The 22653-nt window shown below is 38.3% G+C and overlaps 1 protein-coding gene across 7 annotated transcripts in view; it reads left to right on the forward strand.

Moving 5' to 3' along the window:
• The first annotated feature begins 329 nt into the window (after nt 1-329).
• camsap1a (calmodulin regulated spectrin-associated protein 1a) overlaps nt 330-22653 on the forward strand; it is a 28798-nt gene continuing 6474 nt past the window's right edge. For 3 of the 7 annotated variants that reach the window (XM_047806000.1, XM_047806002.1, XM_027178889.2), the window contains exons 1-12: nt 330-678; nt 2275-2399; nt 7769-8031; nt 8954-9121; nt 11873-11953; nt 13049-13081; nt 14316-14457; nt 15476-15615; nt 19729-19825; nt 20325-20490; nt 22159-22238; nt 22567-22651. In XM_047806000.1, the coding sequence (XP_047661956.1) occupies nt 2276-2399; nt 7769-8031; nt 8954-9121; nt 11873-11953; nt 13049-13081; nt 14316-14457; nt 15476-15615; nt 19729-19825; nt 20325-20490; nt 22159-22238; nt 22567-22651 (1379 nt within the window). In that variant the 5' untranslated portion in view covers nt 330-678; nt 2275. Of the gene's footprint in view, nt 679-1354; nt 1374-1887; nt 2400-7768; nt 8032-8953; nt 9122-11872; nt 11954-13048; nt 13082-14315; nt 14458-15475; nt 15616-19728; nt 19826-20324; nt 20491-22158; nt 22239-22566; nt 22652-22653 lie in introns of those variants that run through there. The other 4 variants (XM_047805999.1, XM_027178902.2, XM_027178892.2 and 1 more) reach the window with 4 other exon arrangements.

The following is a 22653-nucleotide window of genomic DNA, read 5'->3' on the forward strand; positions in this document are numbered from 1 at the left end:
GGGAAGATTGTGCGATTACATTGTATATTATTATACAATTAATAATTTATTAATATTATAATTAATAGATAATAATTTAACCTGATTGGTCAGAAAGTGTTGATTTATTTTCTGTATAGCAAAAAATCTGAACATTTCCTACGAAAGAGTATGCAGGTTTTGAGGATTTTGCACTTTCTGGCTTTATTGTAACATATCAGGTTTTCTTTTAGTTTGTTTTTTTTTTTATTCTCACATGCTTGATGGCCCCGTGGGCTATCCATAGAAACAAGCCCAGGGCATGTGCAATCTGTGGGTAATTAAGCTCTGTAAAGTGTGTGACCCGGTTGGCTATCCATACTAAAGAAACCTGCTCAATCCAATGGCGAGCCGCTTTCTAAAGCCACAGCACCGCTCAATTCATCCATAGCGGCTATGGTGGACGAGCTGCTCGACAATATGCATCTTCACCGACGTTTTAGCTTTAATACTGATAAAAAAATGTAATTTAGTTTGATCTTATTTGTGACAGATTGTCATGTAACATAGGCCGCTCTGCTGGATTGGAGTCTGTTGCTAGGCGGACAGGAATAAAGCCTATTTATTATTATACACTTATTACATTGTAACTGGGAGGAGTGTTAAAGCCTCACATTGCTGTTTATTCAAATACTGAACTGTGGATTTTTACATCTGGAGGTAATTTAAATTGTCTGGTTTTATTATCTGGATTTCTGTCACTTCAGTGTTTATTCATTCTTTTATCTGTTTATTTATCCATGTATTTATTATTACAGAATGTCACTGTATGGCTAATTGTCAGTGTATACATAACCAAAATTAATGTTATACTATACTATACTATACTATACTATACTATACATACTATATTATACTATACTATAGTATTGTCATAATGTAGCTAGCAATAAGCCAACAGAACGTCATAATCATATATGGATAGAGTATATTTATAAACAAATACAGACATTTCTATATGTGACAAACAATTTATAGAAAGTAAAATGTAGAAAATATTTTAATATCTGGTATTAGCCAGTTTAGCTAGCAGTGTGTGTGTGTGTGTGTGTGTGTGTGTGTGTGTGTGTGTGTGTGTGTGTGTGTGTGTATACGTTATTAGCCAGCATATTGTTAAAAACGTATGTGTGTGTGTGTTTTTGTTTGTGTGAAACTGTATACCATAGATGAATGCATCTGTTAGTTTAGATTTGATTTAAAAAGCAAGTGATATTTTTGTTTTACTGTTACATTTGTAACCTACTGTATGTAAGGTGCTTTTTCCATTATTATTTTTTTATTTGTTTGTTTGTTTGTTTGTTTATTTATTCCTTCAATGCTATTTATTGTTCACTAGCAAAACAACCAGCTTTGAGGTAAGACTCCACTGTAGATTGTTTGATGCTAATTGTAGGTCTTACACTTTAATTGCATGTTAGCTACATAGCATGAGACCCAAAACATATTTTGTCTCATTCACAGCATTTGTGGTTAGCAAAAAAAAAGGTGTAATTATGTGTAATAAAACACATAATAAAATGACAGAAGAAAGGCTTTTATAGGCTTCACATACCTAGGGACATGTTTGCAAATTTGACAAAAAGAGAAGGTAAATAAAGCACTTTTTGATGACAACAAACTACACAAACTGCACTATGAGTAGAAATCAATAGTGATGTTTGAGCTCAAATATACAGGGAATACATTGTATATAATTATTTAAACATTTTCCCTCTAAACAATCATTTTTAACAAAACACTGGTGCACTTAGTATCAGTAATATCTAAGACTTTGAGACACTTGAAATGATATTGACATAGTTGTCCATTTCAGGCAGGATTTATTTAACCTTTATTTATATAATTATTTATTTAACCTTTATTTATTTAACCTCAGAGGGTTTTTGGTATTTTGGAAATTTGGTATTTCAGTGCACAATTGTGTATTGAATTTGGAGCTAAATCTGGTTCATCATCTTGTTTAATAAAGCTCTATTCATATGCAACGAGGTTTCCACTTAACAGAATCACTGCTTCTGTCTTTCTTCACAAGAGAATTACTGTATAGACATCAATAAATCTTTTAATAGTCACAACCTTGACAATTATTCTGGAGAGTGCTATGCATAACACATGTAGGGTATTAGCCATTATATTACATACATACGTACCTCTAATTTTAAACATAAAACAGGCCGAATCATGTTCATTGAGGACTAATGAAAGTCTGTTTGAACTCCTGAAATGTGTGTGCTGACTCTGTTCTGTTTTGTGAAGAATGGATGCAGATGGAGGGGATGGAGGCCTTGAGATCAAAATTGTTTCACCGGAACTTTACGACTCGGCCCGGGCAAAAATCGACGCCAACTTACGCTGGCTTTTTGCCAAAGCTTATGGTGAAGGTAAACAGTTTTTTTTTGTACTCTCTTTCCTTTTACTCAGTGGCTGTTTGTCTGTGTGTGTGTGTGTGTGTGTGTGTGTGTGTGTGTGTGTGTGTGTGTGTGTGTGTGTGTGTGTGTGTGTATGTGTGTGCTTGTGTGTGTGTGTGTGTGTATGTGTGTGCTTGTGTGTGTGTTTGTGTGTGTGTGTGTGTGTGTGTGTGTGTGTGTGTGTGTGTGTGTGTGTGTGTGTGTGTGTGTGTAAAGCACACAAGCATGAAAGGATAAAGCAGAAAAGGCATAGGGCTTTTTCCCAGATTGTAAGTCAGCAGTGGTCAGTTATGTGAGGATTCTACTTGGCCTTAGTCCTGACTGAGTACCAGTCTTTGTTGTGTATGTGTGTATCATTTATGCTAAACCAATCTACAGTAATAAAATGACCAAATATGCACAAATAAATAAATCACTAATAATTTTGCTGTTTATACTCTTACTATCTAACTGACAATGGATTTATCTGGTCTGTTTTTGTTTTGTTTACCTCCCCAAATCCTATATTTAACAGTTAGCTAAGTGTACTGAAAAACAGGTACTGTAAACTCTCAATATCTATCTATATTGATAATATTTAAATTCATATGGTAGCCAGGAATCTTCACTTTTGAGGATGTCTTAATTTTGATCTTAGTAAACTTTAAAGTAACTTCCTGTCACAACTTCATTGGTTATGAAAATACAAATAATAGCAAATAAAGCCTACAAATAAAGGCTTATTTATCTGCTCTTGCTGTAATGAGGCTGTATTAAATTGAAACTCGACGAAGTGTATATATTTATATTTATATTAAACGTACCTCTATGTACCCGGCTTAATTTCTTCTTTATCTTGCATTATTTGCTTTATCTAACATTTCTACGAAGATCCAACCCATGTCATGTGGCTGATAATAGGTTCACCTCTAGGGAGCTTTCTAAAGAGGATTATTTTAACACATCATTGGTAGATTTTGTCAGATTGCCCTCAAATAAATGGAAAAAGATGCATTTTCTCGTGGCCCAAAGGTGACAACAGTGTTATTTATAAGTCTATTTATAAGTAAAGCCAAGTAAGGATAGACTTTTGTTTGTGTGGTTATCTATCTGTGGCCTGTTTGCTTGTTTTTAGACTATTGGATTTGATTCTTAGCTTCCTGTCTAATCGTGCTACCAAAATATCAGCATCAGTGTGACATCATTAATCCTTGTGTACCAAACTGTGTGTGTGTTGTCAGTGTTGGTAAATACACTATATATAGTCAAAGGTTTGTGGGCACATGTACAACTCAACCCTATGTGACCTTTCTGAAAATGTTGCAACAAATTAAAAAACCTTAATGGGGTTTTACGATTAGGATGTTGTGTGTGTTTAGAAGTTTCCTGTCCTAGTTCAAGGACTTGTGTGGTAGGCTGGCTGGCATGTTTAAATTGTCTGTACTGTGTGTGTGATTGTGCACTGAGGTTGGCACTTTGTGCAGCAGTACCCCATCTTGTGCCCCAAGACCCTTGAGATAGACTCCAGGCTTCCCCTCATAAGATATGCAGTTCTGAAAATGGATGAAAAACAACTAAGATACCTCCTAAACATTTTTTAAACACAATGCCTCTGTGCACACAGCGAGCACCAAGGTTGGTGTGGAAGAGCTTGAGTGGCCTGCACAGAGCACTGAATTCAGAACCCCAATGAACACCTTTGGGATTAATCGTAACAGCAGGCCACCTCACCCAACATCAGTGTCTGACCTCACTAATGCTCTTGTGGCTGAATGAACACAAATCCCACAGACACTCTTCAAAATCTAGTGAAATCCTGAATATCTAACATTTGTTCAACATCATCACCTGAAAACTATGAGATTCTTTTCACGAATTAGTCTCTGTCTATTACACTGCTTTGTTTGGGTGCTTAGCCTTAGGACGTTTATGTATATGTGTGTGTGTGTGTGTGTGTGTGTGTGTGTGTGTGTGTGTGTGTGTGTGTGTGTGTGTGTGTGTGTGTGTGTGTGTGTGTGTGTGTGTGTGTGTGTGTGTGTGTGTGTGTGTGTGTGTGTGTGTGTGTGTGTGTGTTTGTGTGTGTGTGCGTGCATGTGTGTGTGTGTGTGTGTGTGTGTGTGTGTGTGTGTGTGTGTGTGTGTGTGTGTGTATACACGCTGCCCACTGACCCATTTTTGACCATTTAACATTATTTATTAAAGAGTGTTGGTGCACTCGGTGTTACTCATATTCAGGCATAGGGACACTTTTATGTGGAACTATATAATACTCAGGGTGGAACCTCCGGAGCCTATTGCAGGAACGCCGCTCCATCTCTCATTCATTATGCACAATATTTGATAAATAAATATAATTGTTACTATTTTTAGATATTACTTCAGATTTATTTTTAACCTAACGAATGATATGTGGGTCAGCTCTAGAACATAGATAGGGTGTGATGTAGGTATAGATTGTATGTCAGAATCCCAAAAAACACACACACACAAACATATACGCACACACACTTACCCACACACACATATACGCACACATACACGCACAAATACGCACACACACATATACACGCACAGACACGCATACACACATACTGTATACACACACACACAAACATACATGCACACACACACATACACACATATACGCGCAAATACACTCACGTACACACACACAAACACATACACGCACATACACATACGTGCACACACACTCCCCTCCCCCACATTCAGTTTTGGTTAACAGACAGCCATCCTTTCATTAATTCTCCTTACAGTCTAATCAGATTGGTTGACCTCTGACTTTTTTGGTGATTGGAAATTTCTCTCTTACTGTCCTTAACATTTGGACACACAGAATCACACTGGTGCTGTTTACAAAGAATTGGGCGATCCACTTCAAATCGAGTTCCCTGCCATGCCATGTTTTTTGTGTTAGATGTGGTACTTCTTCCTTTGAGGGGAAACTTGTGGCATTCTTCAATAAAGAAACCATGAGGACATTTTACAGAAATAGTGTTTTGTAGTTGAAGTAAGTCAAGAATGTGAAGTAAATTGAAGAAGACTTTTTGGGACATAAATCTACAAATGATTGTCACATTGCGCATGGGGTGCTCTGACTAACACCATCACTACAGTAGAATGAGAAAAAGGATTTTATTTTACTTTTAAATCCCTTTTTTTTTTTACGCCATTCCTATATGACTTACAGAAAGTCTTAAGTAGCATTTTACTGCATGGTGTACAGGGTACAATTGTGTATGTGACTAATAAAATTTGAATTTTGAATTTGAATGAGCAATTTATTCACTGAAACATAAGACAGGAACACGAGTAGCCTCATTACACATATTGAGTCTCACCTGCATTAAAATTTTTAGATCACGGAAACTCAGGGATGTTAAACTAGAATTTAGGTCGCAGAACTGGCTTAGCTTGGAGAAATCCTAAAAGTCACACTAACACCATTTTGCTGTCCTTTACAACCCGTCACAGCTCTACAATGTTTCTGCGAACACTTTTGAACAAATGGGAAACCGCTGCTAGTTGGCTGCTTTCACATCATGTGCTTTGTTCACAAAGTCGTGTGTTCGTCTTTTATTTATAGTCCTATAGTCTGCCCTTGTAATATCAATGGCTTGTTACCTTATAGTGTTCATCTGTGCTTTGCTTCATACTAGATAGACCCTCACCTTTGTGGATATTCCTGTGATTCCTGTGACCCTGCCATTAACTTCTGAGTATTATTCCTGGATTGTCTTACAATAAAACCCACGCTGACTTTATGCCTCATTTCTCCTCACATTATTTCAGATGGCTTGATTTTTTTTATTTTATAATAATTTTTTTCTTATTATAAAAGACTTTTCTACACAACCTGGAAAGATAAAGTCCCTCATTAGTCAGTGCTGGAAGAATCATCTAGAAAGTGAAAATAGCATGGCGCTAACGCAAGTCTGTTGTGTACGTAATCTACTTACGCACTTGATTAGCTGCTGTTTATTATTAGCATGGAGCTTAGTAAAAATACTGTAATACAGCAGATGTGTACCTAAAAAGGGTGTAAGTTGTGTTGTCTGTAGTAAACATGATCTTAAACCTTTTAGGTGGATTTAAAAGTGCTAATCTTGAAATCACCTGTTTGGGACACTCACTTTGTTTGTTTCTTTTTGTTGTGGGTGGACGATGTATTCAACTGCAATAAGAGTAACTGATGGGAGATCTACTGACCCGGTCCTTATTTTCTAAATGTGAGATATATATTAGGAACAGTTACCAGGTTTATTAAATAGTTTTTTAGTAAATTTGAGGAGGTTATCGGTATTGAGGTTGAAAGGGTTTCTCAGCCTGCAGAGAACGCTGTTACATTTAGAAACATTCCTATAACATCGCCACAATTCTATACTGACATTGCAGGAATATGAGTTGCTGTAGCAGAGCATTGTGGGTAATGCAGTGCTGTTCAGTCTCAGGGTGGACACAAGCCCATGACACAATGCAGGCAGCCACTCAGAGGAGCCTGTGTATAATTGGACTAAGTGTCATTCCTATTGTAGTATGTGTATTTAATGAGATGAATGATTAATTAATAATTAATTAATAAAAGCATCTCTGGTAGTGATCGGAGTGAAGGTGAATGAAATTTTGTGCACAGAAAAAAAAAACCTATCTCAAGCTATATTGGATTGCACGCTGTACATTTGTCCCACGTCTGGACACATGACTTCTCCTTTTGATAACGCTATAAAAGGGACAGAACCTTTGCGCCAAACTGACAATAACAGAAAGAGAAATAATCATGACTGACTTCTTGCATTAGTCAGAATCGCTTGTTTAACAAACTAAACTGAATAAAGTTTTGTTCGATTGCTTGCATTCACTTCAGAAATTTGTTGTTTATAAGCCTAACTAGCTAGTTGTCACTTCCATCTTCATCTAGTCGTGTTTTGGCACAAAATGGCAGCCACTGTTAATGTGAACATGATCTTTTGATGCTCGTTCAAAAAAGCAAACCAGTGCACTCTCTTAGTACAGAAAAATAGATTGACTGTGTTTATTATTAGCCTTAGATTATGTGAAGCATCGGCCCTACAAGTGCCTGCGAATGAACTGTTACTATAGAAACGAAAACATTAGGACGAGTGCATTAATGTAAAGATTCATGTTACATACTGCATTCTGTTTCTAATGCTTTGTGTATAAGAAATGTTTTTGGTTTTTTTGTATATAGTGATAAGTTCCAATATTCTGTTTTCTTCTTTCCCTTTTCCTGTATCTATTTATTCTCTCTTCTCTTGATTTATATACTTTTTCTCCCCTTTTTTGTGTTTCCTTCTCTTCCTCTATTCTGTCTTACCCTGTTTTCAGATCATGTCCCGGATGATTTGAGAGACCCGTTCTACGTGGACCAGTATGGTGTTGAGCACATTAAGCCTCCCGTGCTGGAGCTGCTGCTCTCGGCTGAGCTCTACTCCCGTGTGTGTTCCTTCCTCTCGCTGGGCGAGCAGTCGACCACACATCACACACACCATTCGGTCCTGCAGGTGCTTGCCCGTCAGTCCATCCAAGTCCTGGAGCATGATGGCACGCCAGTTACACACCACGACCTCATCTCTGCCCCCATCAGAATGGTGAGGGTGTTTGGGTGCTGACCCCTGACCTTTTGCCAAATGGAGCTGTGCATAATGATTGGTGTGTGTGTGTGTGTGTGTGTGTGTTTGTGTGTGTGTGTGTGTGTGTGTGTGTGTGTGTGTGTGTGTGTGTGTGTGTGTGTGTGTGTGTGTGTGTGTGTGTTTTAGTATGGGAGCCACATGATGACCATCTGCTCAAAGCCTATTATAAATGTGTGTGTGTGTCTTTTTTGTTTAATCCGCACAATAGACAAAATGTTTTCTTACACTAATACTGGGCCTGTTTTATTTATTAATCAAAGTAACTAAACTGTTAAGAGAAGCTTGTTTTAAGTGCATGACTCAGTTCACTAAGATAAATTGGACAGCATGTAGGGGACTACACTATGTCCTATAGACACACATGCGAATGGAAACTTATGAAACCGTAAATAGAAAGAAAACATATCAATTGTATGTTTGATTGGTTGTGGATTTTAGGTTAATCAGGCTGTTTTTGTTTGGTGCCAGTAGTTTTATTTATTTATTTATTTATTTATTTATTTATTTATTTATTTATTTATTGGGTGTAGGGGTGGGGAGGTGGTGGTTGAGATCAAACACAAAAGGGCTCACACACCCACAAGCATGAGTGTGCATTAAACTGAGGTTTGTATTAGCTAACTGCCCTTGTGCTAAACACATCCACGTTACCGGATGGAGAAACAGAAATTCTGTTTCTGTCATAACTCCATCAGCCAGTGCCTTCACAACATGCCCTAAAATGCTAGTAGGATTAGATATAACACTTTCGTGGGAGTGGGGGTTCATTTGTAGCGCTTCATCACTTCATTTGTTCGGGTCAACAAAATCTTGCACAGCATTTAGTTTATATTGAGAGTATCTATCACTCTGTTAATGGTTCCCGTGTGTGTGTGTACAGAGCTCCCACATCCCTCTGATTGATGCTCTGATGCTGGCATGCACGATGGAGATGATGAGTGTAGAGCAGGTGGTGTCATGTCTTAAACGCTTCTCTACATTTTCCCCCACCAAAGAGCTTCAGCGGCCATGCCACTTGGAGGAAGCTATGCTCTTCTGGATCAACAAGGTCAGTAATCATATGCTTGTGTGTGTGTGTGTGTGTGTAAGACAGCTTGCAGCATTCTAGTTTATTGATTGTTTATTGTGAATGCATGTTATTTTTTTTTAATCTTCGCTAAGATAACATATACAGTGATACCTCGAGATACGAGTGCTTTGACATACAATTTTTTGAGATACGAGCTGTGATTCGACCAAATTTTTGCCTTGAGATACGAACAAATTTTTGAGATACGAACATCCGAGCCACTGCCGACAAAACAAAAATCCCCAACAACCACGTGTGCTCTGTTTCCCCCGCCTCAGCTTCCCGCGTCTCACTCGGTTATAGCCGCCTTTCCACTGCACACGACAAACAACGGCCGATAAACTGGAAGTCATTCATTTCCTATGAAGAGTCGCTAAGGGGCTGTGTGAGGTGCTGACCATCTGTGGATCCGTAATTTTCGGATCCGTTTTGAGCGTTGGATCCGTTAAAAAATTCGAACTTGTGCGACTATACCGCATCCGATATGCCGATATATATATATGCCGATATATATATATGCCGATATATATATATGCCGATATATATATATATATATATATATATATATATATATAATATCAAAAAAAATTCTTTTTAATGCTGGAAGAAATAACATCTCTGAATCTGGTGCAAACTAGAGTGCCAAATTACATACTTTTTTATGGTTTTGTATAGGTTTATAGATTTAATAATAAGTAAACAGAAAGTATTTTCAAAAATGACAATTTCAGTAAATTATGGTAATTGTGGTCTCTATTAAGTCAATGCTTTCTAACACACCTTTTAGCAGATATCATGGCTTGCAAGCTGTCTTTGTACCCAAAAGAGGATGTTTAAGGAATTTTTATACAACTGAGCGATAAGGGCCTTGTTCAGGGGCCCAGCAGTGGCAGCTTGGTGGACGTAGGAATTGAACTCACAACCTTCTGGATTGGTACCCCAACACCTTAACCACTAGGATACCACATTACCCACTACTTCATAAAAGGGATTAAAAAAGCTTCAGATTGCATTTCCTGAAGTATTTCCAGGTGGATATCGTGGATCATTTTCCTGTTGTTGACATCCAGCCAGATTTCAGCTTCAGTTTCTTGACCGACTGTCAGCTTTGGTTCCTAAAGCTGATATTATCTAGAAACAATTCTGTACAATGTTTTCCATGCCACATTGGCTAAACCATAATAGATCCATCACCATGCTTGACATTTAGCAAAGTGTTCTTTTTATCAAATGCGGATGCTGTTTTTCCCCAAAAATACCTTTGGTGATCAACCCACAGCACTTGATTTCAAATTACCTCTGGATTATCTATCCCCTGTTTTGGATACTTCAGATGTTAACTTTTGTGATGAGGTATCAGAAAAGGCAGATCATGTTTGTACCATCAACACTACAAAGTGGACTGTTCTATCTCCTCTTTTGTGTCAGCTAAACCTTGCTGCAGACCTGTGCTGTCAAGTGGGGGTTTTGCTTTGTTCCCCATGTTTTAATGACTGCATCACACTGGGAGAGAATTTAGGATGTTGAAGGCAGGCTTTGGGAATGCAGTTAAATTTTACTTCATTTTGGGTTTATTTTGGGAACACATTAATGACGACCAAAACACACAGTCCTGCTCTACTGCAGCCCAGCATAGACAGACACACTCTCCTCTTCTCTCCTTTTACTGCAGTATACACACATATTTTAAAAGACTAGAAATTACTCATTCCTTTTCCTATCCTCTGCCTTCCATGCCGAAAAACAGCACTCAAACCCGACTGCCTCCACAATGACATTCTGGATAGTGGAAATTGTGCACTGGAAGTGCTTTGATATCTTTTTATATTCCTCTCTTGCTTTATAGGCATTAATAAACTGTATTTGCAGATCCTTGGCCATCTGTGTAGATGATCCCATGGGTGTTGTGTGTTTAAGGAGTCAGAATTTATTATAATCTGGAATTGTCATCAGCTTACTACTAATTCTTGACCAACCTAGTCCAAATGAGCCAATTAAGGCATGACAAGTTAATTAGGTTCAGAGAATTTACAATTTTATATTTTTACACATGCCGCAATTGCTTGTAATCGAAGTATATATTTTTGTAAATAGTAGTTGCAATTGTATTTACTTCAATAATGTCATTAATGTATGTCATTTAAAAATGGATATGTCTAAAAATTGATAACTCATGAGCATTCTTTCTTCATATTTTGGCATTCTTTCTTCATATTTACACTTTAACACATTGTAATAGTTTTACAATGTGTTATTTTTTATGGAATTTATGAAAATATTGATGTGTAAGGGTTAAATAATCAATTCATCAAGAATGTAGAAGTGCAGAATTTTGTTCCAGTATGCCAACATCTCCTGGAAAAAAACACTTTCAAGGTTGTACTCTGATTATAATCATGTCATAGAGACTCTGGTTGTGCTGTGAATGGACTGTTTTAGTGCCACACCATGGCACAGATGAAGGTGAAATGCGAACACTGGGAATTATACTACATTCACTACAGAGGCAAAGTCAGTGTTATATTCTTACAAAGCAATCAACTGATAATTTGGTGTGAGGCATTTTCTTATATTTTCTTTATATTACAAAGGAAAAGCTGCATACAGTATTTAAAATGTTCTCTCTGCAGTTGAACATTTAGAGCATCTTCTTTATGCTCCTTGGTGTGATTCAAGAGTTCTAAACTTGGTGTGTGTGTCTGTGTGTCTATGTGTGTGTGTGTTTTGCAGGTTATTTCAAGAACCCGGGAGATCTGTGAAAAGGAGTTTAAACTGAAACAACAATTAATGGACTCACCATGTCATCAAAAGGTACAGTTGGCCAATCACAGGTCATGCAGCACTGCAGCATTCACCTAAACATAGGCATCCTTCCAGGGACTACCTCCTGCTTCAGGGTCTGTGCTTCCATGTAAACAAACAATGCATCTGTTAGGGAATTGATCGCATGGTGTGCCATTTAGTAAAGCACATGTAAGGCCTCATCAAACTTAATGTGGTGTGGCATCTGGGAGGGTTGTGTAAAGAAAAAACTCCTCTTTGAGCTTGCATACTCTATGGTTTAGTATTTACCTTTGTGTATATTCATCATCATGTAATTTCTTGTCAATTAATACAATTACAAATAGAAGAAAACTGGAAGAAAGCAAGGAAGAGAAAGAACTGCTTATTGTGTTCTATATTTACAAAGAAAAAATGGTCTCAGGTACTGTAGAATACGGGACTATTACATAAATTAGGGGTTAAGGAATGTGGGTTTAGCATGCTAGAGAAACCTACAGTATGCAATACATCTAAAAACTGTCTTTGTAATGTCATGCCATGTATGACAGCTGCCTCTGATTGTCAGCAGGATTGTTTATAATGACCATTCACATGCTTGACCATATAGTGTGTTTGTTCTTGAAATTCACCCAGCTGTACAAAATAGTCAGTGCATACCGCACAGTGTGTATGTTTGCTCTTTAATTAAGTCTATTATTCGTGAAAGCCAACCCGAATATCATCTCTTTATAAAGTATGCTGAGGCCCACACACTTGGTTGAGAAATCTAGCCTTGACCCCACCCATAATGAGCCTGTGGTAGCCTACTGTGAAAAAAGCTGTGCATCATCAGTTAGTGATGTTATGAAGACCCATATACTCTCATGGGTCTCCTGTTTACCTGTGTCAATTGCCTAGAATGACAAAATAGCATGCCCCTGTATTACCTACTTCACTGAATATGTGTATTTTTCGATTTACCCCACTTTCTGATCAGATTAAATTGGTACATAGCAAATCTGATCATTCAATTCTGTTCTGTTCTATTCCTGTCAACCTGCTTGATGTTCAGCCTTTGACCTTTGTGATCTCTTTGCTACTCTCCCTATTTGTCTTCTTTACCCTGCCCCTTCTTTTGGATAGTCTCCCTCCAAATGGTACTGGAAGCTCGTGCCTGTAAGTGATATGATGCCTCCTCTATGCTACCTGCATTACACTTGAGGAGTGTGTGTGTGTGTGTGTGTGTGTGTGTGTGTGTGTGTGTGTGTGTGTGTGTGTGTGTGTGTGTGTGTGTTGGGCAAGGAAGGGTGGTTGGTGTCTTTTCAGACGTATAATTGTGTAGTCATGGACCATGTTGCCATAACAAATCTCTCATTCAACCATATTCATTTATCGATGTCTCTCCTTTTGTCTGGTCTCTCTCATTTTTTTCTGTCTTTGCCCCTTTGACTTATTATTTTCACTCTCTTTCTTTCTATTTCTTTGAATGTACCTGTGTCCTCATCTCTTTTCACGTTCTGTCAGCCTGACTTTATGAATGCGTTGGCCCATTGCATGTTGGAGCCTGTGGAGTTTGCCCGTGTGGTACAGTATTCATCCATTTCCTCATCTTTTGATACATTTATTTACATAACTCATGCCATGCTTTTATGTTGGGAATATATATTGCACTGGATTGTAGGGTAGGATAGCCATGTTATTATTTATATGGTGTTTTTTATTATTGCATTTTTTATTATCTTTGGGGAAAAGAAGAGTGAACAAGTAGCAATTACACATGGATCTAAACAGATTAAACACATGAGACCCAGTAGACAAGCACTTAGAATAACTTGTATTGCTCACATATGTGGAAAAACATGAAGGCTCACTCACATACTTAAGACGAAAGGGTTAGGCTCAGTTTAGTGCATGCATTATAATTTATAAAGGCTTTTAAATGGAACTGGAAATCAATGGTGTACCATACTAATTATGGAAGTAATAATATAGTGTATAACTTTCAATTTGCAATGCAAATGCAAAACATTTGCAAAAACATCAGTGCTAAGCATCGTAATAGTTCCCAGTAGTACCCAACTAAGTAGAACATACTACATGAGAGTAGTTAGATATGTGGAGACTGTGTTGTACTGGAAGAGTGGTGTGTGTGTGTGTATAGGTTTACCTTTATGCATTTAGGCACATAAGAATACAACAAAAATTAGAACATATTTTAATACCGCAGGGCTGACAGAACATTTTATGTGTTTATAACTTGCTAAAACACTACTGTAGGAATATATGTGCATTATATGTTAAGACATGAAGGTCTACTCTAGTAATAGGGATGTATATTTAATGCTCTGTAAGGTGAGTAAGTATGTGTCTGTGCATGTATTCTGATCTCTGTTTGTCTGTATATTTTTAGGTACGTTACCGTAGAGACCACGTGTCCAGTCGTATTCTCCCTCACCTGCCAGTGGTGGAGGATCTGATGAAAGACTTGAGTGACGGTGCTGCCTTGCTGACCATCATCCATTACTACTGCCATGAATACATGAGAATAGAGGGTATGCAAACACAAAACATGAAATGACTTGACCATAGGTTTTGGTGGGGAAGTCCGATGTTAATGATGTCATAACCTTGAACAAACTTAGGCTATGAGGCTACTATAACTTGTAATAATCAGTCAAAAAGTCATAGCACAATGGTGGCATACAATATTTGATCCTGGCCAACCTGTGATTAACTGTTCTGTTTGCTGTTGTTTTTTCCACTAAAAAAAGTTCAAATGCCCCTTTTCCACCAAAAAGAACCGGGTGCTGGTTCAGAGCTAGCGCTGGTGCTGGTTCAAAGTTGGTTCTACTGGCGTCGCTGTATACGTCTCACGTTTCCCAGCAACGTTAGTGCAGCAGCGACAAACACAAACACAACAACAATGGAGGATGTTGCTTAACTGTTAATGCTCATGGCTTTGTGAACCTACATTGGCTCCATGTAATCTGTATAAACAGAGGTTGTAATCGAGAAAGTACATAACATTATTTTATCATTAACACAGAAAAAAGGTAGGTTTAGCATGTAGCTACCTACTATCATGTGTGCTGATAAGTGATTATATTGCGGTAAAGTAAAAGTGTATTAAACATTAGTATACTTTAGGTACATTATCAAATGCGCTAACAGTAACCCCGCCCACAGCCCCTGACGCAAGCAGTTCTTAAGTCTAGACCAGCAACGTTTTGGTGCTACTTAAGAACCGCTTTTCCTGGTTAAGAGCCAGTGCTTTGGCGGTCGAAACAGAAAGAACTGGTTCTAAATTAGGCTCTGGCTCCGAACCAGCACTCAAACTGCCTCGGTGGAAATGGGGCAATAGAGCACTGATTCATCGGTCCTCTTTTGCCACTTAAGTACCCTTTTTGGCCACTAGGTGCAATAATAACTTTCTAAATGTAAATGGGCGGTGAGCATACCACTTCATGATTGCGCAACATCTAGAGAGGCGAGCAAATCAATATCGGTTTATAAAAAATAGTTGGCAAATCAAAACAGGTAATTAATTCTTTTCATTTCTTTTGTCCTCAGATATCTGCTTGAAAGAAGTTTTGTCACTCTCTGACAGTGTGTATAATATTCAGCTCCTAAATGAGTTTTCCAATGAGTATCTGAACCGCTGTTTGTATCTGCGAACTGAAGATTTGCTGTATGCTCCACCAGTGTTAAAGGTAGGAACACATACATTCATGTAGTGTTGCTGTAAAATATCCATCAACACTGGAGGAGTAAAATCCATGACCAAACAGGCAGAGGTCAGGTAGCACAGAGCAAAAAACACAATCCAGAAATCTTGAACAGCAAGAACAGAAACTAGGTTAAAGCACTGGCAGACAATAACAAAGAAAATAAAAAAGACAGTACACAGAGGCAAGTGATTGGGGAAACTCAGAAGTGATCAAATCCCAGCTAAGGGCTCCTTCTGGCTCCCTCTATGAACACCTCCTGGTGTTCTTCTCATGTGACACCCCGGGGTCTGGGAGCAGGTCTGCCAGGGTGCTTACTATGTGATTGATGGACCAAGTAGGTTGTTGATGTTTTCCCAGGAAATGGGAGAAATGGACACACACTGTTCATGATGTGACAAATCTTTTGGCATCTGTGTAGATTGTGGACCAACAGAAGGCATTTCAAAAAAGGATGATTGTCCAATGTACTCCAGGTTGCTCAGAGTTTGAGGAGTTATGTACCCATTGCATGGTTTGCTGTCTGAGAGGCTGAGAGACGTACAACTATATGCAAAGGGATTCTGGAGAAGGAGCCTCGCTCTGCTGGGCTCATTGAATTACCTCCATGATGTCCCAGTGTCCCATAGTCCCATGACTATGGATGGTGGCAGTATAGGCTCAGAGATGAGAGAGCCATTAACGGGGTATGTCGCTGTGATAGGGTGTCGGCTTTACTGTACCGGGTCTGTAAGTAGCTGTAAAGTTGAATCAGAATCAGAATCAGCTTTATTGCCAGGCATGTTTTCACATGCAAGGAATTTGTTTTAGTGACATAATCTCCACAGTGTAACAGAATGACATCTTTAGTGTAGATGAAATTGTATGTACACATTTACAGGTGTGAAATGTGCAGTTTAAATAAACATATGAAATATACATATGCAAATGAGTATACAATATATACATATACAAATTGTATATATTGTATACTCATTTGCATATGTATATTTCATATGTTTAAATAAACATATGAAATATACATATGCAAATGAGTATACAATATATACAATTTGTATGTACACATGTGCAATTGTGAAATGTGCAGTTGAAGTAAACATAAACATTCAGACACTATGTATGCATGTATGTACAGAGTGCAAGTATGAAATGTGCAATTGAGGTATACATAGTGCAAATATGTGTTGTGTGTTCCATGGTGTTAATTGTTCATCAGGTGGATTGCTTGAGGGAAGAAACTGTTCCTATGTCTGGTCGTTCTGGAGCTCAGGGCTCTGTAGCGCCGACCAGATGGCAACAGTTCAAAGAGGGAGTGTGATGGATGTGAGGGGTCCAGGGTGATTTCCTTTGCCCTTTTGCTCACTCTGGAGGAGTACAGGTCTTGAAGAGTGGGGAGAGTTGTGCCAATGATTCGCTCAGCAGTCTGGACTACCCTCTGTAGTCCTCTGAGGTCAGATTTGGTGGCTGAGCTGAACCAAACAGTTACTGAGGTGCAGAGGATGGATTCGATGATGGCATTGTAAAACTGTTTCAGCAACTCCTGTGGCAGGTTGAACTTCTTCATCTGACGAAGGAAGTACAACCTCTGCTGAGCCTTTTTCACAATGGAGTCAATGTGAATGTCCCACTTCAGGTCCTGGGAGACTGTGGTTCCCAATAATCTGAATGACTCCACTGCTGTGACAATGCTGTCCATGATGGTGAGTGGGGGAAGAGCAGGGGGGTTTCTCCTGAAGTCCACAATCATCTCCACTGTCTTGAGCGTGTTCAGCTCCAGGTTGTTAAGGCTGCACCAGACAGACAGCCGCTCAACTTCCAGTCTGTAAGCAGACTCGTCACCGTCCTGGTTGAGGCCGATCAGTGTGGTGTCGTCTGCAAACTTCAGGAGCTTGACAGAGGGGTCATTAGAGGTTCAGTCATTCGTGTACAGGGAGAAGAGTAGTGGGGAGAGAACACAGCCCTGAGGGGCGCCAATGCAGACGGTGCGGGTGTTGATTTGAGTTTTCCCAGTCGCACTAGCTGCTGCCTGTCTGTCAGAAAGCTGGTGATCCACTGGCAGACAGAGGAGGGCACAGAGAGCTGGGTTAATTTGGGCTGGAGGAGTGATGGGATGATGGTGTTGAAAGCAGAGCTGAAGTCCACAAACAGGATCCTCACATAAGTCCCTGGTCTGTCCAGATGCTGCAGAACATAATGCAGTCCCATATTGACTGCATCATTCACAGACCTGTTTGCTCTGTAGGCAAACTGCAGAGGGTCCAGTAAGGGTCCCGTGATGTCCTTCAGATAAGCCAAAACCAGTCTTTCAAATGATTTCATGACCACAGATGTTAGTGCCACAGGTCTGTAGTTATTAAGTCCAGTGATTTTGGGTTTCTTTGGGACGGGGATGATGTTGGAGCTTTTGAAGCATGAGGGTACTTCACACAGCTCCAGTGACGTGTTGAATATCCGCGTGAAGATGGGGGCCAGCTGATCAGCAAAGGCTTTCAGATAGGCTGGTGAAACGCTGTCTGGGCCTGGAGCCTTTCTTCTCTTGGTCTTCCTGAAGACCTGACACAGATCATCTTCACTGAACTGGATTGAAGGTGTGACTGATTCGGGGGTTACAGAAGGTGAGAATTGGGCTTTTTCAAACCTACAGTAGAACTCATTCAGGTCGTCTGCCAGTTGTTGATTCACCACAGTGCTGGGGGATGGTGTCGTGTAGTTGGTGATGGCTTTCAGACCTTTCCACACTGAAGCTGAGTCATTGGAGGAAAATTGAATCCGTAATATTTCGGAATAATTCCTCTTTGCCACTCTGATCTCCTTTTCCAGTGTGTATTTGGCCTATTTGTACAAGACTCTATCCCCAGTTCTGTGAGCATCCACTTTGGCCTGGCAGAGCTGCCTGAGTTTTGCAGTGAACCATGGCTTGTTATTGTTGTAGGTTAAGTGAGTTCTGGTAGGAATACACAAATCCTCACAAAAACTGAAGTATGATGTTACAGTCTCTGTGAGCTCGTCCAGGTCAGAGGCAGAAGCTTCAAAAACAGTCCAATCCGTGAGAGCGAAACAGGCTTGTAGATCCTGCTCTGCTTCCTTAGTCCATCTTTTAACAGTCCTTAATACAGGTTTAGCTGTTTTTAGTTTCTGCCTGTAGGTCGGTATCAGATGAACTAAGCAGTGATCAGAGAGTCCTAGAGCTGCCCGTGGGACAGAGTGATATGCATCCTTTATTGTAGTGTAACAGTGATCCACTGTGTTACTGTCTCTGGTGGGACATGTAACATGCTGTCTGTATTTAGGCAATTCACATGAGAGAATCGTTTTATTAAAGTCCCCAAGAATTATTACTACAGAGTCCGGGTGTTGTTGCTCACTCTGTGATCAGATCAGCGAGTGTCTGTAAATAATCATGTAAATAACATGTAAATAACAGTGCCCATTGGGCCTGTCGGGCATTGGCCCATCAGTCCCTTGGCAGCCTTGATGTATTTGAGGTTCTTGTGGTCTGTGATCATTGATTGCTCTCCAAGTGAATGAGATTATATGCAGTCCTTAAATTTAGTTTGTTGAAAGAACAGGACATCCCAGATAGGCTGGTTGTCCACCGCTATTATTCGCAAGGCAGAGGCACAGAGTCTTTAACCAGTTGACTATGGATTCTGCTTTTAACTGAGCCTGAATCTACCAGGGCTTGGACATGGTACAACCTGGCCTGAGATTTGAAAATTGCGCACTATATGAACATACTATTTCCCCTCTCATATTGATGTTTAATCCTATATTCAATGCTTTTAACTTAATTTTTTTTATTATTACCTCTACCTGCATTACGTTTGTCTCCTGTAAACTTTGTCTCCTTTTAAACATAATTTTTAAAATGAATCTTATCTACTACCTAAGATTCCCTACTTTTACTTAATGTCCATTATACTTACTGCAGATTTACGTTTCTTACCTCACATAGTCTGCTTTTGCCTTTTACATTCACAACTTTAATCTTTCCCACAATTATGAGGTAATATGTACCTAGTCATAATTTTAACAATAGCAGTGGTCATGCTTTTACCAGATACACAAATACAAGTCTTTTAATTTTGTTCTCTGCAGCACAATGTGATGGTTTACATAGCAGAGCTGTTTTGGTGGTTCGAGGTGATGAGACCAGACTTTGTGAAACCCAAAGATCTACAAGACATCAAAGAAGGTCAGAAATACACCTTTAATGGATTCCTGTACAAAATACAAAAAACATTTTGTCTTCATTGTTGTGTTTTGTGATGCAAAATATGTATGTATTCCATATAAAATGTCAAAATCAAAAAACATATAACATAATATAATCAAGAACATGATTTTACTATGAATTAAAATTCATAGGATTCCTTCAGATAGATTCTTTTACTCCTTCCTTTTTTTTTCAGAATGACCTTGTTTTTTGTATGAATTTGTTGTCTTTGTTCACAAAACCTGTACATGTTTGCAAATCTGTTTGTGACTTGGATTTGTTGTCTGTTCAAAACTTTGAGATTATCATTGCAGCAATTTGATTGCATGCATCTTTTTGGATGGGTAAAAAGAAACCAAAGAAACTTAATACTCTGGAATTTTGCTAGTAAAACAATTCTACAGTACAAAGCTCAGTTAGTTTCAGGTCTGTAATCTGTTTGGCTGGTCACTTGACATCTGATTATTCTACGTTGCAGTGAGAGCCTTGGCACAGCCAAAAAGCTTTCGCCCCCACATGACTGTTTCAAACTTTGCAAAGCGTAGCTTCTTAAGCTCCTCCCCCTCGGTGGACTCCTTGGCAACAGGCGCAGTTAATGACACCTGTACCAGGTATTATCGCCCTCTGGAGGATTCTGCATCTGTGTAAGTGTGTCTCTAGTCTAACTTGTGTTTCTCTGTGTGTGGTTATGGTTATACAGGTGTTGGTCATATAATTAGAATATCATCAATATTTCACTAATTCCATTCAAAAAGTGAAACTTGTATATTATATTCATTCATTACACACAGACTGATATATTTCAAATGTTGCATTGCTGCAGTAATTCAGGCAAAATGTATTAAGTGCTTTACATGCTCATACTTTTCATGTTCATACCTTTCAGTTGGCCCAGATTTCTAAAAATCCTTTCTTTGTATTGGTCTTAAGTAATATTCAAATTTTCTGAGATACCGAATTTGGGATTTTCCTTAGTTGTCAGTTCTAATCATCAAAATAAAAGAAATAAACATTTGAAATATATGTCTGTGTGTAATGAATGAATATAATATACAAGTTTCACTTTTTGAATGGAATTAGTGAAATAAATCAACTTTTTAATGATATTCTAATTATATGACCAACACCTGTATACAGTGGCGTCAAAATGTTTGAGACCATAATGAAAATGTGGGATTTTTTTCTACATTTAATACTAGAAATTCACAAAAAGATTTACAATTTAGAATTTGTCCAAATGTCCTATCCCTTCTTTTGAAGCTCTTGTTTAGATGACAAAATGGATATATTTGATCTAACATGGATCATTAAGCTTTACACAAATCTGGGAATCATGTATCAGCTCGATTGAAGTGTCACTAAGAAACTCTGAATTTCAATATTCTACTTTTTACTCATTATTGCTGATATCATTTATAATGATAATAAACCTTTTCTTTAAATGAAAAAGAATGTTAGTTAGTCTGTATGTTAGTTTTGTGTTCTGTACTCTGTACCTTGTTGTCTATATATATGTCAATCGATTATTGAGTTAATAATTGAGATGTTAGTCAATTAGGTAAACTCAAGGATGCAAGAATTAGTGTTGATGAGGGTGCTGAAAAAGTGTAGTTAGTTCAGTCTATTGATTGGGAGTAAAACATTCTAATCACTTATTTGATAGTTATATTGTCTTCTACATGGTCAATTATCCAATTGTCTAGTTTTAGGATGATTTTTGTTGTAATTGAAAAGATCCGTCAAGTTACTGCTAGTACATATTGATGGTGTGCATGTTTCTTTACACTTAATGAATCCTGTGCCTTCAGGGTGGATTTCATACTTTCTGGTTTCTCTTTAACCTCAAGACAAGTAAAGGATATTGTGCTAGAGTCTACATTGATCTTGGTATACTAGTTGTCTTTTTTCTCTGGTTTCAACCTAAAACAATTTTTACTTTCACCTCAATTAATATACATCTAGATCACAATTTATTTAATTGCACCTCAGATTTAAACCTTTTCAAGGGCTTGCATGCTGCTTACAATTCAAGCAACCCCAGGTTCAATTATTTTCTGCATCCCTGGGTAATCTCCAAGTTTCAAAAAAAGCTAGTTATTCCTAATTTGTTAGTAAGCCTGGTCTCTGCTGTAATATTTTAGAGATTTTATTCTGAAGCATTTACTTTGTGGTAGATGTAAAGACAGACAAAAAAGTACATTAAAGTAATGTAAATACCAGCAGTATTCTTTCTGTTTTAAAGTTGTTTTGTTTCTTGTATACACTGTATGCACTGTATATATGTTATAGTTTGTGTCTGAAAATTCTTGCAGTAACAAAGCAAGCGCCACATACTCGCTCCTTTCACTGAAACAGAGACAGCAGACTCCAGTCCAGGGGGTGGACCCAACAGGTACTATTTTCTTATTTAAACAAAATAAATCTTTAGCATATCTGCAGCAGGCACATGTAGGGACCCTGTTATATAAGCGTGTTTTTCTACTTATTTTACAACAGCTAGTCAAAGATTACAATTAAAAATTAAATTACAATTTTTTTAGCAACAGCAAAGAGTCAGCTTGTATTTTTATCGTTTCACTATCAATTAGCAATTAATGACTAAGCTATTATAACATATTCACATCACAGCACAATTAAATTCTTAAGTCCATGAATATTCAATAAATCATGACTTGGACTGTTGTTCAGGCTGTAATGTGTATGTATACATATGTGCGTAGAGTTCAGGAACAGGTCTAGTTCACTCTCACGCATGGATGGACACAATCCTGGATCCCGGCTGGCCTGGATGGAGAGAAGACACAGGT

Source organism: Tachysurus fulvidraco, chromosome 21, assembly GCF_022655615.1.
Source record: "Tachysurus fulvidraco isolate hzauxx_2018 chromosome 21, HZAU_PFXX_2.0, whole genome shotgun sequence".
Lineage (NCBI taxonomy): Eukaryota > Metazoa > Chordata > Actinopteri > Siluriformes > Bagridae > Tachysurus > Tachysurus fulvidraco.